Raw genomic sequence first — 16,535 nt, forward strand, 5'->3', positions numbered from 1 at the left:
CGACCCTGGGCGCTTCAGGGCTAAAAAATGAATCGCCAAGGTGCGAGGCCATCAGTGACGCTACCCATCGTCATTGAGTGGAGGGCCACAGGGACCTTTGCTGAGCTGAGGAGGTCACGCCCACAGGAGCTGTGCCTCCCTCATCCCAGCAAAGTTCAGCTCAGGCAGCCAGGAGCCTGCAGATGTCTGGCTCCTTGCTGCCTGACCTGAAAATGAACAGTGTTTGTCAGGCTGGCCTTTGTTCAGCCTGACAGACACGGTTTGTGAGGGACGTGGGCCTTCAACCCCAATGGACCGCCCGAGGTTGCATGACACGTTGATCACACCAAGTCAAGATGCAAAGGCAAGACTCAAGTAAAAGAAAACTAAAAAAGCATATTGGTCCTTGTTCTTCACCTTTTTCGCACTTTTTTTATACCATATTTAAAATTTGAGATCAAGCAGAAAGTAAAGTTTGCAAAGGGGTAAAGAAACAATAAAGCAATGTGTAATTATAGAAACTGTATTAAGTGCTTTGTGAAAAGAAGCAATCACACTTACATCTATCATACACTTTATTGCACCACTGCATGGCAACAGGAGATGGGAGTGAAAATCCTGCCAGAGATGTATGCCTTCCTCAAGAAGCATTATGCATTAAAGGTACCACAGAATGCAATAACAAAAACACCTTTAAGTCTTTTCTACCCCAGGACGAAAAGTCTAAGGCTCCTTAATCGCTAGGACTCCAGCATTAACTGGGCCTATTAAGTGTCCCAGAAGTACTTTGTCGCATTTGTGAAGGAGGCCTATAACTCCGGTACTTGGGATTCTGATGCAGGCTGGAGCTCACCGCAGGCAGGTGTTACCCGCAGCTCAGCATCGTTTCGTACCACTGTGAAAAAACTAACAACAGCCAGTAGGGCCATCACCATCAGCATGGCACAGATGCTGAACATGTTCCTGGTGCCAGTCTTGTTGTCGCTGTCATAAAGGATGAGCATGCCCAGGCATGCTAGCAGGTTCAGGGGCACTCTGAACCAATTCAACACACCCACCTGGTCCTTTTCTGGGATGACCTTCTGACGGAGAAAGCCCATTGAGGGGAAATAGAGCCCACAGGCTAGCTCAATGAGCAGGAAGGCCAAGAAAGACTCGGATGGGTTTTCCTGACCCGGGTAGGTGGAGAAAGTCAGCATGAAGAGAGAGAAGAAGACCATAAGGACTGAAAGAGATAAAATATGTATTGGCTGCAAGTGGTACTTCTTGGAAGTCGCCACTCGGTATAGGGAGCCTCCAATCATACTTGCTGCCATGAAACTCGAGAAGACAATTCCCAGAGGGGCACCATAGGGGTCGAGCACAGGAGTCCAGAGGAAAATAAATATATAAATGACACTCTCGAACAAGGCCTGGATGGTCCCCAAAAGAAGTATTCGTCTGTCTGCCAACAAGCACCGGAGGCCTTCCATGCAGGATCGGGAAAATGAGTTTTTCCTACCATAATTCTCATCCCAGTTCTTCATGAGAAAAACACCAACCAGAGCAAGAAAAGGGATAGAGACCATGAAGGGGGATACCGGACCAAAGCCGAGCCATTCTGCACAGATATTTGCTAACACCCCAGCGCTAATGGCGATCACGCTGTTCCAAACTGAGGCCCGAGTGAAGGTGTCTGCGACCCATTCTGGTGGAAAATCATGCTTTTCCACATGCTCATGCACATACCAAGCCTCAAAAGCAGTAAAAAGAAGGGCGGTGGACAGGCCTCCAAGGATCCGCCCAACTATGAGGACAAAATAGTCAGTTGAGAGTTTTGTAATGCAGCAGATGGAATAAGTCAGAGAAAAGAGAATGCAGGATTTCTTGCGTCCTAGCCTGTCGGCCAAGCAGGTGGAAAAGAGACCGAAGATCACACTGGAGGCAAAACCACACACGTAGATGATGGCAATTTGACCTTCTAAGAAGTGGTAGTGCTGGTAGAGTTTGTAGAGGTAGGGACCCTGCAGCCAGTCTGCAGCAAGAGCTAAGAAGTACACTTGATAGTAGTCCACCTGGAATTTCAGGAATGCAGGGTTGGTGCAGGTTTTGCTTGACACTTTGGACCTGCAAGCAGACAGTTCCAGGCCCACACATAGTGCAAGCAGGGCCACAAAGGCGATGTAAGCAGTGATGAGCATCCTGTGTCACTCCCACATTCTGCACGTCCTGCAGGTATTTGTCACTATGAGGCAAAAAACACAAGTACAGGTGTTATTATGAAAATGCCTACTGAATCATTAATCCTTTAGCCTCACTCTAGTTCTTGCCTCCCATTTCTCCTCTGCTTCTATTCCTGTATACCAAATCCAGTCCCATCTGAAAATCCGACAACCATTCACATACCAGAGTCATACCTTATCTGAATGTCAACGACTTCTTTCTGAGGTTCTCCCCACACCAATAACTGAAGTGTTACCTCTTCAGTTTGAGCCCACAATATTGCTGAATCTTCATCCACTGCCAAATAAGACTCTCTTGCACTTGTCCCTTTTCCACCAACAGTTCCCCACTTTAACAGTAGCCACTCCAACCAATAATAAAGCATCTGATCTCAAGATACTCTCAAGTATCTATCACCAGGGAAAACTCTCCCTATGCCACCCCATAGACTTTCACTATCTGTCACTCAGACATCTCAACTCTGATACCAGAATCCTCTATCAGCCCAGGATCCCTGTCACAGGGGTCTTTGGTCCTCTGACACCATAAAGCACTCAAGCTTCTACCAACCCAGAACAGACCACTCTCTCCCAAAATCTGCACTTGAGTCCATCCATCCTAGAACCACAAACTGCCCTGGTCTCACTGCTGTTCCAGAGTCCTCAACCATTTAACTTACATCCTCTGCCACTCCAAAGACAATATCCTGTGCTACTCCATGCTAAGTCCCACTCATCTGTCTCCTGACAGTCAATGTAGTTCCAAACTGTGTCCTTTGCCTTCTACCATCCACAAGCTCCATGTTACCAAAGTATCCCACCATCTGTCACCCTGAAGTCCTTTGCCTCCTCAGAACCCCCACATGTTGCTACCTGAGCCACACAGTCGATCACCAACGTTCAACTCGTCTGCAACCAAAGAGATGCCTGACTATTACACACAAAGTCCCGCCATCTTAGAACTAACACACTCGGCAATCCGAATGCCCAAGTTCTCAATGATCCACCCCTGTATAATACTCTCCTGAGTGCCCACCCTGATTTACCTATTCTGTATCACCAAGGAGTTCACACCCATTCAACCTCAGACTTCTGTACCACTTTGCCACAAGGGGGAACCACTGCATTTGCTGCTAGGAAGTTCCCTGCCATCTTCCACTTGTAAGTCCTCCACCATGTGTCACTCCAGAGTCCCCAACCCCTTGTCACCTCAGAGTTCACTCATTGCCATCTCAAGACGTCCCACCACTTACCACTAAAACTACTCCTCCCTTGCCACACGTGAGCCCTGAACCTCTACTATTTGAGAGACCTATGCCCTACTCTATACCAATCTAAAGCCCTAACATCCCTTTGCCAGCATATGTAAATATACTTTGGCGATCAGTGTGTGTGTGTGTTAATGTATGAACTATAACTGGAGGCTCATGGTTATGTGAAAATATGACAGCAGCCAGCGGCATCTAGGTAATAAGTGATCTAATTCTTGATGGTGATGAAAACTGACAATAAATAAGACTAGTATTGTAGTTTTATTGATGTAAATCTGTCCAAACCCAAGAAGTAGGTCCACCAAACTATGTCAAGATTTCTTTGTGCATTAGGCTCGGGGTCAAAAACATAAATTTTATAGGAACGGGTACCACATTAGTGAGTTCATGTGAGTAAAGTTTGGAATAATCCCAATCTGCAACCAGGCAGACTCTAGGATGCAATAGAATCCTCAAGAACAATGTTAGAAAGTGTCACACTCCATTAGTGCTGCAAGGCAGAATGCATGCCACATACATGAGAGTAACATAACAGGTAAACCTGAGAACACTGCTTGGAAATTAGGGTGTAGTCTTACCAGTTGGAGGTAGGGTTGTGGTATTAAATAAACAATCTACTTGTAAAAGGAATGGGGTGCTTTAGTAAATCCACTTGTCACTTTTGGAATGATGCAGTGAGGTGACACATTATGGCAGAGTTCTCATAGTATCAGAGCTCTGATAATAGCCTATCGGATTAGGTTAGACTTATGTCAGGGTTTGAATTCTAGCAAGGCTCTTATTTAACCACCAATCTACAAACAAGGGCTAGAAACAGGAAGGACGCAATAGTTGCAGGCTTGGAAATCCCTGTAAGTTTTTGCAGATTCACAAACTAACATATTTAATGGTATTCCTCAAGTTCTTTCCAATCTTTTACCACACTAAGGAAGGTTGGAAATGTATTCCTGACACAAGGGGACTAACATTTTCTCGAGAACGTAGTGTAGGGAAAGTGAATTTTATAATCTCATGCAAAATCTTCATGTCAGCAAATATATAGGTGTATATTAGGGCTCTGTGACGTTTTTATTAAGCAAGTGTAATCTTGCATATAACTCCTTGAAGGGCTTTATGCCATTACAGTCAAATATATTTTCTAACAGTTTTTTGAATGGTCTATTCTGGTGCATATATTTATTGCAGAGTTAATACGTTTGTCGCATGTCCAACAGATTTTTTCACCAGGTTTTGAATTTTGATGCCAACTGTATCCTTTTTTTGTTGCAAATAGTCTGGCAAAGTTTGCAACCTAAAATGTTGCGAACAACAGATTTTACTGCAAATGGACTATTTATGCTTAACACATATTACTCGTAGTCCTAGTGTAAACTGAGTAAATAAAAGTACACAGCACATGCTTACATTTGCTCATGCAAAATGGAATTCACAACAGTTTACTAGGAGTATAGATTCCAGTTCTCCCCTTGCAAACGCTTGTGAATTCCTCAAAATCTAAGTCTATGCCACTGAAAGAACAGATACCAATATGTGGCCTTTTGTGACTCTCTTCAAGAATCAGGCCCCTAATTTATGTTCATGTTCGTTAAAAAAGGTTTTAGGCTATTTCTCAAACTGCTATCTTGTTCCATAATTTCTAATTTCTAATTTAAAATATTTCTAGAGCGCAGCGTACACCTTGCGGTTTCTTGGCGCTAGGGGATCGGCAACTGAGGAAAAAAGACCAAGAGAAGATGAAGGGGGTATTGAGAAAGTTTAAGTGGGGAAGGCCTGGCTGAAGAGGAACGTTTTCAGATCTCTACGAAAGGGGAGATACTGGGTGGCAGAGCGGAGGTGATCAGGGAGTGAGTTCCAGAAAGTTGGAGCCAGGGTGGAGAAATTGGCCCCGCCCCACTTTTTACGAGTGAATCGAGGGATCTGAAGGAGGTACTTGGAGGAAGACCGAAGTTCTCTTGCAGGTACATAGGGATTGATTAATGAGGAGATGAAAGCGGGGGCAGTGCCCTGGCGGGCCTGGAAGACCATGCAGCCTATCTTAAAGAGGGAACGTTCTTTTACAGGGAGCCAGTGAAGCTCCCTGAGAAGAGGGGTGGAATGGTGATAACGAGGGAGGCCGTACACCAGCCGGGCTGCCTGGTTCTGGATAGTCTGGAGTCTACGCAAACTGTACGCGGGGATGCCATGGTAGAGAGCGTTTGCGTAGTCCAGTCGCGATATCACTAGTGCGGCCATGATGATCTTAAGTGCCTGGGGGGAAAAGAAGCGGGAAACAGTGCGGATGGTGCGGAGAGTGAGGAAGCAGGAGGATACCACGGAACTAATTTGTGAATGGAGGGTGAGCTGGTTGTTTATTTTGACACCGAGTGTTTTGACCGTGGTGGAGGGGGTCGGTGCGGGACCAAGAGAGGGGGGCCAGAAGAGAGAGTTCCAGGGGCTGGACGAACCACCAGTGAGAACCAGCTCGGTTTTATCCGGGTTCAGCTTGAGGTGGTTGTGGTTCATCCAGTCCCTGATGAATGTCATAGTTGACTGGAAGTTAGAGACAGAGAGAGGAGAAAGGGACAGATCAAAGATGAGCTGGAGGTCATCCGCGTAATTATAGACGGTGACCTCCAGCTGCTGGAGTGCGAAGATGAGAGGAAAGATATAAAGATTGAAAAGTAAGGGGGAGAGAGAGGATCCCTGGGGAACACCGCAGGTGACAGGGAGAGGAGTGGCCGTGAAGTCGCCTAGCCGGACCGCCTGAGTGCGGTCTCTCAGAAAGGAGGAGAGCCAGATCAAAGCTGATCCCCCGATGCCGGCTGCCTTGACACGGGTAAGTAAGATGGTATGGTCCACCGTGTCAAAGGCGGCGGAGAGATCAAGGAGGACCAGTGCCTGGTGTTTGTTCTCATCCATGCCCTTTCTGAGTTTGTCTAAGACTGAGACCACGACTGATTTGGTCGAATGCCTGGGACGGAACCCGGCTTGGCGGGATGCCAGTCCCCCATTTGCCTCAACATGGGCGCTGAGTGCCGCGGTAACGTGGCGTTCCATCACCTTGCCCAGAAAGGGTAGCAGGGAGATGGGGCGGTAGTTGGCCGAGATGGAAGGGTCAGCGCCAGGTTTTTTCAGGATGGGCACTATGGTAGCTGCCTTTAGCGCAGAGGGCACTACGCCCTGTGTCAGGGAGCTGTTGAGGAAGGCAATGGGGGGGTCAGGGCAGCTGGAGTAAATTTGCTGCAGGACTCGTGCCGGGCAGACGTCCGCGGGAGACCCCGACTTCACTTTGGGGAGTATCTCCAGAAAAGAGTCCTGAGTGAAGGGGGGGATGGAGGTAAGAGGGTATAGAACTGAAGGGGGGGAGGGATCGACAAAGGCAGACGAGGGTGGTGGGATGTTGGTCTTGATGGTTGCTATTTTGTCTAAAAAATAGGTGTTAAGCTGGTCGCAGAGAGGCTGAGAGGGAGGGATATGGGGCGAAGTTCGGTCTGAGAATGCCAGGTCATTCACTATGCCGAAGATTTCCCTGGATTTGTTTTCTGCAGAAGTTATTTTTAACGAAAAGTAGGTGGTTTTTGCAGCCAGGATTGCTGTTTTGTATTCAGCCAGTGCTGATAAAAAGTGGGTTTTTGATAGGGGACTGTAATTTTTCCTCCATTGCCTCTCCGCCCGTCGGGCGCTCAGTTTGAGATCTTTTAGGTGGTCATTGAACCATCTATTGGAGTCCTTAGGTCGGCGGATGGAAATGCGGCGTAGGGGCGCCACTGAGTCGCAGCCTTCAGCCAGCCAGGTGTTGATGGCCTTGGCTTGAGAGGCAGATGGTAAGCCAGCAAGAGTAGGGGTAGAATTGCGGAGCAGGGAGGTCAAGGAGGGATAATCCAGTCTATTCCAGTTCCGTGCCCAGGTGTTTTTGGCGTGCGGAGTTTTAGGCATCAGGTTGCGGAGAATGAAAAAGGAGATTAGGGCATGGTCGGACCATGGGCACGGCGAGACAACAGCCGAGGCCACAGGAAGGTTGAGGGACCAGACCTGGTCCAGTGTGTGTCCATGGGAATGAGTGGGGACGGATATGTGTGACACGAAATTGAAGGATGAAAGGCAATCTGTGAATTCTTTTGAGGCTGAGCACTCATGGGGGTCTGAGGGCCAGTAATTAAAGTCCCCTAGCACCAAGACCGAGGCATAGTTGACCGCCAAGTTGGCCAACAGGTCTTGGAATGCCGGCAGGAATGAGGGCGAGGGCTGAGGAGGGCGGTACATTAACAGGCAAGTGATGGGGGGGGGGAAATGAAAGAGAGCGGACTACCAGGAAGTCAGCTGGGGGAATGGGGGGAGAGGGAAGTGATTGGAAGTTCCATATACTGACATGCATCAAACACGTTGTACTAAATGATGCCTCAAAGAAATGGGTATTTGTAACGGCAGTTTTCTTAAATGTTTTCTCGAGCTGTAAATTTGTTTGGTGTACATTGTAGCTTGAAACTGAAACAACCAAGAATCTAGTTATCATGCTAAGCATTAATTTGCATATAACTATGTAGCATTTTGGAACATTATAAACAGCCACAAATTCTTAATTTACGCAAACGGGTAAACTCATTATTACTGGAACCACTGTCAGTAATGCAAGCTGAGCTGCAACATTTTCTTGGGAAGCTCATCACAATGCTAAAGGATTTGCATTTAAAGACTCATGTGCAAATTTGAATAACTTTACTATATGGATACAAACCATGCCTTAGTGGAAGACCATCCTCTTTCACAGATCAATGTGGTACTGTAATCTGACAGTCAAAGTCTTTGTGCAACATGGATTAGGCCTACCAATGCACTGCCCACAAAAAACATCAAAACTTGTGGTCATGGACAACAAACAATATGTCCTGGGCAATGGGGTAAAGGAATTCTACATCCCTGTGGAGGTGAAATTAAATTACTTATTTTCCGCATGAACACTGAACAATCTGTGCTCAATGTAATGGTCCTTTGGCTTTTTTATTTAAATGTACGTAAAAAAATGTTTTTATGGTATTAATGACAATGTATCAGAAAAACACCATAAACATAACCATTGCCCCTTAATCCAGTTGCCTCCCCACCCGCTCCCACCAGCAACCCATCACACTTTTAGGACAAAAGTTCAAGGCATACCCCCAGATTCATGAAACCCAAATTCTGCGAATTATAAATTGCGAGAAATACCGAATCGCAATTTAGAATTCGCAGAATGGGATTCATTAACAAATGCGACCAAAAAAAGCGAATGCAAACGGCCGCAATTGCCGTTTGCGATTTTGCTCAAATCGCTAAATAACTTGCAGAATCGGCCTTTTTCTGAGAATAAATTGCGATCTCCCAATTACTGAAATCGCAAATTGCGATCTCGCTAATTGCGAGATCGCAAAAACGGGATGTCGCATTTCGAGCACAGTGATGACATCACAACCAGGAAGCAGGCAGTTCCCTCCCTCATTCTGCATACTGAGCCTGAAGTGGAAGCAGCACTGGCCAGAGCTCTACTCCAGGCCACCTCCAGCTCAAATTCAGGAGACACCCCACAGCAGAAAATGTCCCAGGAAGCAGCAGGGAGCAGTTCCACAGGAAGGAAATGTAAAAATCAAATTCTCTGAGCAAGAATTGGAATTCTTAATTGAGGGAGTGAGCTAAGACCATGACCGGCTCTTTGGGTAGGACACAAGGAGGGTGCCTGAGGCGGAGAAAAGGCGCATTTGGATGCGCATCCGCGCCAAAGTAAATGCAGTTGGAGTGACCCAGAGCTCCATAGATGACTTGAGGAAGAGGTGGTATGACCTCAGAGGGCGTACCAAGGAAAGGATTGCAGAGAGGCTGGGGGAGCGTGTTGCAACTGGTGGAGGAGAGCCCACCGTACCACCCAACACCCCACTGGAGGACCTTGTGGAGGACACCCTGAATCCCAAGGCATGCGTGGGAGTAACCCGGCTGGACTCCTCCCGACCCACCCAAGAATCCCAAGGTAAGTGCCATGCGACTGCGACCCTGTCCCCCTAACAATGGCCATGACCCCAGAGCTACCCATTAGAAACCTGAGTCATGCAGCCCATCCCATGCACACCAGAAAAGCCCTATTGCATTGTGGGACGTGTAGTCTGACCACAATTTCCATTTAGCCCCATACAGCCAGACCTGTCCAGTGAGAGTCAATTCTACAGCCAGTCAGGGAATTCTAGCCTGCATGCCTGTAGCAACCTTCCATGTGCAAGATACATGTCAATAATCACCGTCCACTTTACATCTCAGGTGGCGCTGAAGAACCCAGCACTGATAGTGAGGCCCTGCAAATAGACGACAATCCCGAAGACACCGAGGGAGACGCCCATCCTTCCCCTCAACCAGGACCATCAGGGCCAGCACCAGCAGTAGTACCACCACCTGCCCCTGTGGACAGGGCCACCCCAGCAACAACAGGCACGCCACAACCACCCCGTGTGACACCCATGCCAGTGGCACTGACAACTACAGCTGCTGCACGGAAGCAAATAAGGCGCACAGCCACTGTGAAATCACAGTCCAGCGGACTGGTGAGGGAGCCGCGTGACAACACCACACGCCGGCAGGGGGTGAATATGCTGGTACCTGGCCTGTCAATTGAGCATCGTATGCTCCGCGTATACCAAAAGCAGGCCCGTCACCTTGCAGCCATCCACTTGCAGCTGCACAAGACTGCACGGAATGTGGGACAGCTCTCTAACAGAATGGAGAGGATGACCGCTGCTGTGGAGGAAAACACCCAGATCATGTTGACCCAGCGGGACGTCAACCGCCACCGCCAGCTGCTGACCCGCCTGTCAGCGTACACACGCTCGAACTACATTATTTGGAATGCCACCTCCCAACTCTCACGTCGCTCGTTGGCAATGCAAATACAAATGGTGCAATGCTGCCAGGATGTCGCTAGGGCACTGGAGCAAGTCACCACTGCAGTGCAGAGTCTGCAGTCGACCGGCCGTGGCCAGGCAGGTGGGGGGGATGACGCAAGTGAGGACAATTTCAGCCACAGCAGCCTGTCGTTGCCACTGGTGACAGTACCCCGCCGCAGCACCAGGCCCACTGCTGCCTCACAGGCAAATGCTGAGGAAGAGGTGGAAAGACGACTGGGAGCGTCCGCCCGGAAGCTCCACTGACAATTTATTGTGTACCATGCAGGGCCATGCTGATGAAACAAGCATGCTCTCCTCACATACATGGGGATGTATGACTCAATACAGATCTCATGTAACTGTAAGAAAAAATGACACATTATTGTGAAATTAACAATAATATATATTCAGTACCAGTTAATCTGACTCATGTCATTATTTCAATTGTCATGCATGAGTGAAGTGTTGGGTGAGGGGAGTGGGCGCACTAGAAACAGTTAATTGTGATTTGATTGCGGCGCCTATGTCCTTCAGCAGGATTCTCCCCGCGTGCATGACGCACATGTGCAGGTGGGCGGTTGTCCCCTTCCAACTCACTGCCAGAGATCTCTACAGGTATCCTGCGCTTGGTAGCAATGTTGTGGAGTATTGCACACACGGCCACGATGCGGCAGCACACCTCAGGCTGGTATTTGAGGGCCCCACCAGTCTTGTGAAGTATGCGGAATCGGCTCTTCAAAAGCCCAAATGTCCTCTCAATGCAATTTCTTGTGCGGATGTGTGCATCATTGTAACGCCGTTGCTGCGGTATGGCAGGGTTGAGGTATGGGGTGAGGCGGTACTCACGGAGACCGTAGGCACTGTCACCTGAATGATAGGAGCAGAGGGTTAGTGCCTGTTATGCGCAGCTACATGGTCACAATGTACTATTTGTTGGCATGTGAACTTACCTAGAATGTGTCCTTCGCCAAAGTCTCCCCTGGCCAGTCGTGTGTGCATGCCGCTGTGCCGGAATATGAAGGAGTCATGTGTGCTCCCCGGGTATTGTGCCACTATGTCCGTGATGATTGTATTAGCGTTGCACACCATCTGGATATTCAGGGAGTGGTAGGACTTGCGGTTCCGGTACATGTATTCTGTTTCTGCAGGTGGGCAGATGTGGGTACAGTCAATGCATCCTATTACATGTGGGAATTGCGCAATGTTGTAGAAATCAAGCTTGGTTTGATTCAAGTCCTGTTGGGTGGTCGGGAATGTGATGTGATGGTGTAGTCGGGTCAGCATTGCCTCCAGGAAACTCCTTAGGCAGCGGGACATGATGCTCTGGGAGATCCCCCTTGCAACAGCAACTACCCCTTGGAAGCTTCCAGAGGCCAGGAGGTGCAGGCTGTACAAGAACGGACATGGGTGGGCACGGCATTGGTCCCCCTCCTTGTTGGGTGCATCAGGGGGTCTAGGTCCCGGATCAGCTTGGTGATCATTGCCCCATTCAGGCGGTACTTGGAGTAGATTTGCTCCTCAGTTTGGACCAGAAGGGTGATCCGCTGGTGGAATATTCGCTCATGGATCCTGCGTCTGTTCCTTGCTGCAGCCTGGAGCCTTCGCCGCCTGGAGCCTTCGCCGCCTGACCACCATGTAGAGTCCTGGCATTGTGTGGGTCCACATGATCCTACTGTGTCTTCTTAAGTGTGTTTGGTCAGGCCAGCACCTGGGGCTAGTTTCGTTTTTTTTTTTGGTATGGACTTCATGGTTACTACCTGGTTTGGGTTCTCCTTAAATTGCGCGTCACAAATAGCGATTTTCACTATTTGCGGGTTTTCATGAATTGCGTTTGCGATTATTTAGCGAGTTCGCAAAATATTTCGCAGAATCCTTGGATTCTCGCTATTTCTGAATCGCTAAAGGGGTTCCACCTAGATTCTGCGATTTATTTTGCGAATTCGCAAAATATTTTTTTGCGATGTCGCAATTTTGGACTTTTTTTGATCATGAATTGGTTTTCTTTTAATTGCGATCGCAATAGCTAATTAGCAGCTATTGCGATCGCAAATTTGGTTGATAAATCTGGCTGATAGTTCCCAATATGACAGACAATCCCTAATAGCCCCACCATTTACCCCACATTACAGAGAATTTCAGCGGAACCCCCCGGGCAATATATATACGTTTCCACCTGTTTGGCGGTGTGCCAAACACAAGTTCATACCAGCTCACCAAAACTTTAAACTCGGTGGGTCTGGCCGCTTCCAGGATTGTGATGTCTCTCTTTTGGCCACTAGAGCGGCAAATCCCACCAACACCCTGTCTCCCGCATCCCCCAAAAATAATCCATTATCCCCAGCAGATCCACTTTCGGAGTCAGTGTGATTGGTTTATCAAGAATCAACAAGAGAGGGGTACTTATATGGGTCCAGTATTAGGAAATCTCAAGACATAGCCACACCATGTAAAAAAAAGGTCTGCCGCTGGAGACTGGCAGTGGGCACGTCTGGGATTTGAGAGGATGCTGATGTCACTAATTCTCTAGGAGCCATGCAGGCCTCTTGCCATTCAGCCTCCTCCATCTCCCTGACCCCTCTCTCCCATTTTCAGATCCAGCGTCTATGGTGGGTGACATACAAGGGTTCGGTGTACAGCTGGGAGACATGCCCTCGACCCAATCCCCCCCCATTAACAGTTGCGTCTATAAGGGGCTAAAGTCTGGCAATTCATTTAAGAAAATGCTTCAGTGACCCAGAGCATAACACAATTATAGATACTTGAGGAACTGAGTTTGGGAGATAGTAAAATGAGCTTGGAGGTTGGTGAAGGAATATATGGTAGATCCCTACCCCACGTCCCCCAACACTGCAATGCAGAGTTCTGGCCGAGGACCAAGGTTCGATTCCCGCCTCGGCGGGGTCTGGAGTCAATTTCCTTGGACCTGTTAATTCTCGCCTCGGTGCCTATTCTAATCACGGGCCCCACGCTGCAACTCTGGGCAATAGCTTGCTTAGCCTCCACACCGGCCCCAACAGCGCTAAGGATGCCTGGCTTCACCCTGGGGGTGCCCAGGAGTGGACACTTCACAGGGAAAGCCAGGAGGGGTTCCACTGCGGTATGAGTATCATCGCCAGGAAGCCGAATAGGCGACACCGCAAGGTGACCGTCTGGTGACAGTGCGCTCTATAAGTACAATGACATTTACATAACACTATAATCCCTATTGAGTCCCAGCAACAAAATCCCTGCAAGCGTGCCACCTGCTCCTTCTCCCCCTCCAAAGGGGAGTCTGCTGAGAAAGAAGCTTGTCCCAGCCTGTGAATCGTGTTCCCCTCTCCACACTAAGAGCATCACTCAGGTGACCTCCGAGAGAGTAAGATGGACTGGTCGACCATATGAATGATGAATCACCCCATCAAGATTGAGGCTGGACAGTTCTAGTTGACGCGCTGAATCATCCCAACCACATGTCATTTATGATCAATAGGTGGGACGCCCAGTAGTACAGATGGATGGCCACCGCCCCAATCTTATAGAGTCCAGCGACACTTAGTCTGGGCGATGCGGGGGCGGCGGCCCCACCACTGAAAGGACTTAAGCAACAACACTTTCTTGTTATACTACATATTGGGAATGTGGAGCGGGCAGTTATGCAGGACATAAAGAAAACGGGGCAATATCATCATCTTAATCAACCCTACCCAAGATGCTGAGTGGGGAGATGTTGACATGCTGCCAGACTGGTTCTAGTTCCTGTTAAGAGGGGTTATGGTTGAGGGCGGGCGAGGTCCGGCAGGGTTGAAATGTATATGCCCAATGTCACGCAGTTTAGCATAGTACTCCAGAAGGAAGCCATCCAGGCCTCGTTTATTTTCTTGCAGTTTTCAAGTCTTGAATGGCAGTATGAATGTCACCTTCAGTGATCGAATCCTCCAGGGCCTTTTGCTGGACCCGAGTCAGACAGGGGAGGGGCACGTCAGAGAGCAGTGTTTGGGCAAGTTCAGGAGAAGCCCACGGCTGATGGGCACATAAATGTTTGTAATAGTCTACGAAAATTGTCGCAATTTTTTTGGTAGTCATGACCAGGGATCCTGTTGCGTCCACCAGGGCAAGTTCAAGCCTAGAACTAATGCTCTTATTTGCCAGGCGATAAAGAAGCATGTTACTTTTATCGCTGTATTCATATCTTTGTTGGGAAGTGGCATGCCAGCATTGCAGGGCATTTTGGAAGATCAGTTGACGTAAAGCTGCCCTATCTAATTCCAGTTGTCGGGTCAACGCTTCAGTTGTTTGAAGCCAGCCTAAGACTCACACTTGAGTATGCGGTTTTCAAGTTCTACTATGCCTTGTTGCTTATCTTTTTGTCTGCTTGCTTGAGTTAAGCCTTTGCTCTTCCTCCAGTTGTCGCATTACTGGTTGACCAGAGCGCACCAGATTTCTGAACAGCCTTTCATTGGTTTCAAAATATGAGTAAAGCTCATTGAACAATTGGTCCACAAGGAACCCGGTATTCAGATGCCACATGGGTTGCTTATGGCGCTTTGGGGTCCCAAGCCAAAGGAGCGGTGGAGAGTGTTTTGAAATGCCACAGGGGAACATAATGGCTCCCACCGCGGCGGAGACGTCCACGGCTGGCATAAATATATAGTTGATGCAGGATATCATTTTAGTAGATGCTGAGGTGTGTGAGGGATTTGGAGAAAGCCTGTCAGTCACGTGAGGCTGGGCCTGAGACATCTATCATGTGTAATAATTTGAGGACAGAATTAAATCAACTCCGGTATCTATCATATTTTAAGAAATGGATACACGCGTAGGAAAATGCAAACATTACTAATACCACGCCAGAACCGTTAAGTTTGCCAGCACGAACAGCAGCATGCAGAAAGATATCGATTTGATTGCAAAGTCTGCAATATTATCTTACAAAAAAGTCTAAATCAAATAAAAATCCACATAAATATTATAAGCATTGTTGTGGGAGACAACGCCTAGAGCAACAGTGCCTTCAGACTTGCCCATTTTTAGTTAACCCTAAACCGATCAGACAGTTAATGCATCCTCTGTAGCTAAGTTGCAGACTACGCTTCAGGAGACCTACTTTAAATCCTTGCTTCTCCAACAATTCAAGCTGTGGACCTAGGCAAATAAATTTGTGTCTCTATGCTTCAGTTCTCCTATCTTAACGAAAACCCAAAACGGTTACTCAGAAGTATGGAATACCATAACCAGATAGCTACATGCCACAAGGACATCACGTTAACATTGTTGGGACGTCAGTTAACTAAACACTGCTTTTTGATGGTTTCAGTTCAAGCAAAGGTACGAAGACCCATATTGTGATAAAGATAGTTTGGGATGGAAAACTGCTATCCTTGTGACTTAAAGTCGTCTGGTCACTCTATGATGCACAAAATATGAATGAAGTGTCTACTGGCTGGTAACAGGTAACCTATATGGCAATAGACCCGATTCCGCAGGGAGACACCTGGTTTTCGAACCTAAAACGGTTTTATTTGAGCTCTCTCCCGCACGAAATCTATTCTTCCTTTTTTCCCCAAAACCCCCACTTTCTTGGTTTAAAATGTTGCTTTGAGCGTGGTAAAAACACAAAATTACGAACAGGAAGCACATATATTGGACTAGTGATTACATACTTTTATAAGTTAAATCGAAGCCTCCGTGTCCCATGCCCCCAGTCTCCCACCATCTGCAACTCACGAACGTCCCAACCACTCACTGACAACTCAGACCCATCGTACCACAGCCACCTACAAAGATATCCAACCATAGCGATTTTTCGTCCTAATCTCATGTTAACTAGAAGTCATGGATCTTTAACTCTTTCACATCTCAAGCGATTACTCACCAACCTCACCCCTTCCCAGGGGTAGTGATTCTTGTAAGCTTAGCTTTCTCGTTCTCCCCACACCCGGAAGTCAGAACTTCCGCTTCCGGGATCCGGCTCTACCCCTCCCCGCACCCAACCTACCAACTAAAGACAACATCGCAGCCATCTTTGAATGGTAATAGTTGTGGTGTTACTTAAGGTATATAAAAAACGGCCTCAATCGCGATATTTCCTTAAAAGTCTCCGTGCTCTCATTCCAACGTGATTCTTTGTACCCAAACACCGCACCCCACTCCCAACATACCTCGCCTAATAAATGTTCATATTACTACAAGTTCCATTCACAATGTACAGACAACCCTCCCCGCAC

General features: G+C 47.9%; 1 protein-coding gene across 1 annotated transcript; it reads right to left on the reverse strand.

Moving 5' to 3' along the window:
- Positions 1-536: 536 nt before the first annotated feature.
- On the reverse strand, positions 537-16,270 carry SLC61A1 (solute carrier family 61 member 1). Its single transcript, XM_086965448.1, has 2 exons — positions 16,184-16,270; positions 537-2,203 (listed from the first exon to the last, which is right to left on the reverse strand). Exon 2 carries the CDS (start codon positions 2,157-2,159, stop codon positions 789-791), a length of 1,371 nt encoding a protein of 456 aa, XP_086821574.1. The 5' UTR covers positions 2,160-2,203; positions 16,184-16,270; the 3' UTR covers positions 537-788.
- Positions 16,271-16,535: the final 265 nt, after the last annotated feature.

Source organism: Lissotriton vulgaris, chromosome 1_1, assembly GCF_964263255.1.
Source record: "Lissotriton vulgaris chromosome 1_1, aLisVul1.2, whole genome shotgun sequence".
Lineage (NCBI taxonomy): Eukaryota > Metazoa > Chordata > Amphibia > Caudata > Salamandridae > Lissotriton > Lissotriton vulgaris.

Coding starts and splice junctions, on each gene's coding strand:
- SLC61A1 (XM_086965448.1), bottom strand. CDS start 2,159: ATGCTCATCACTGCTTACATCGCCTTTGTGGCCCTGCTTGCACTATGT.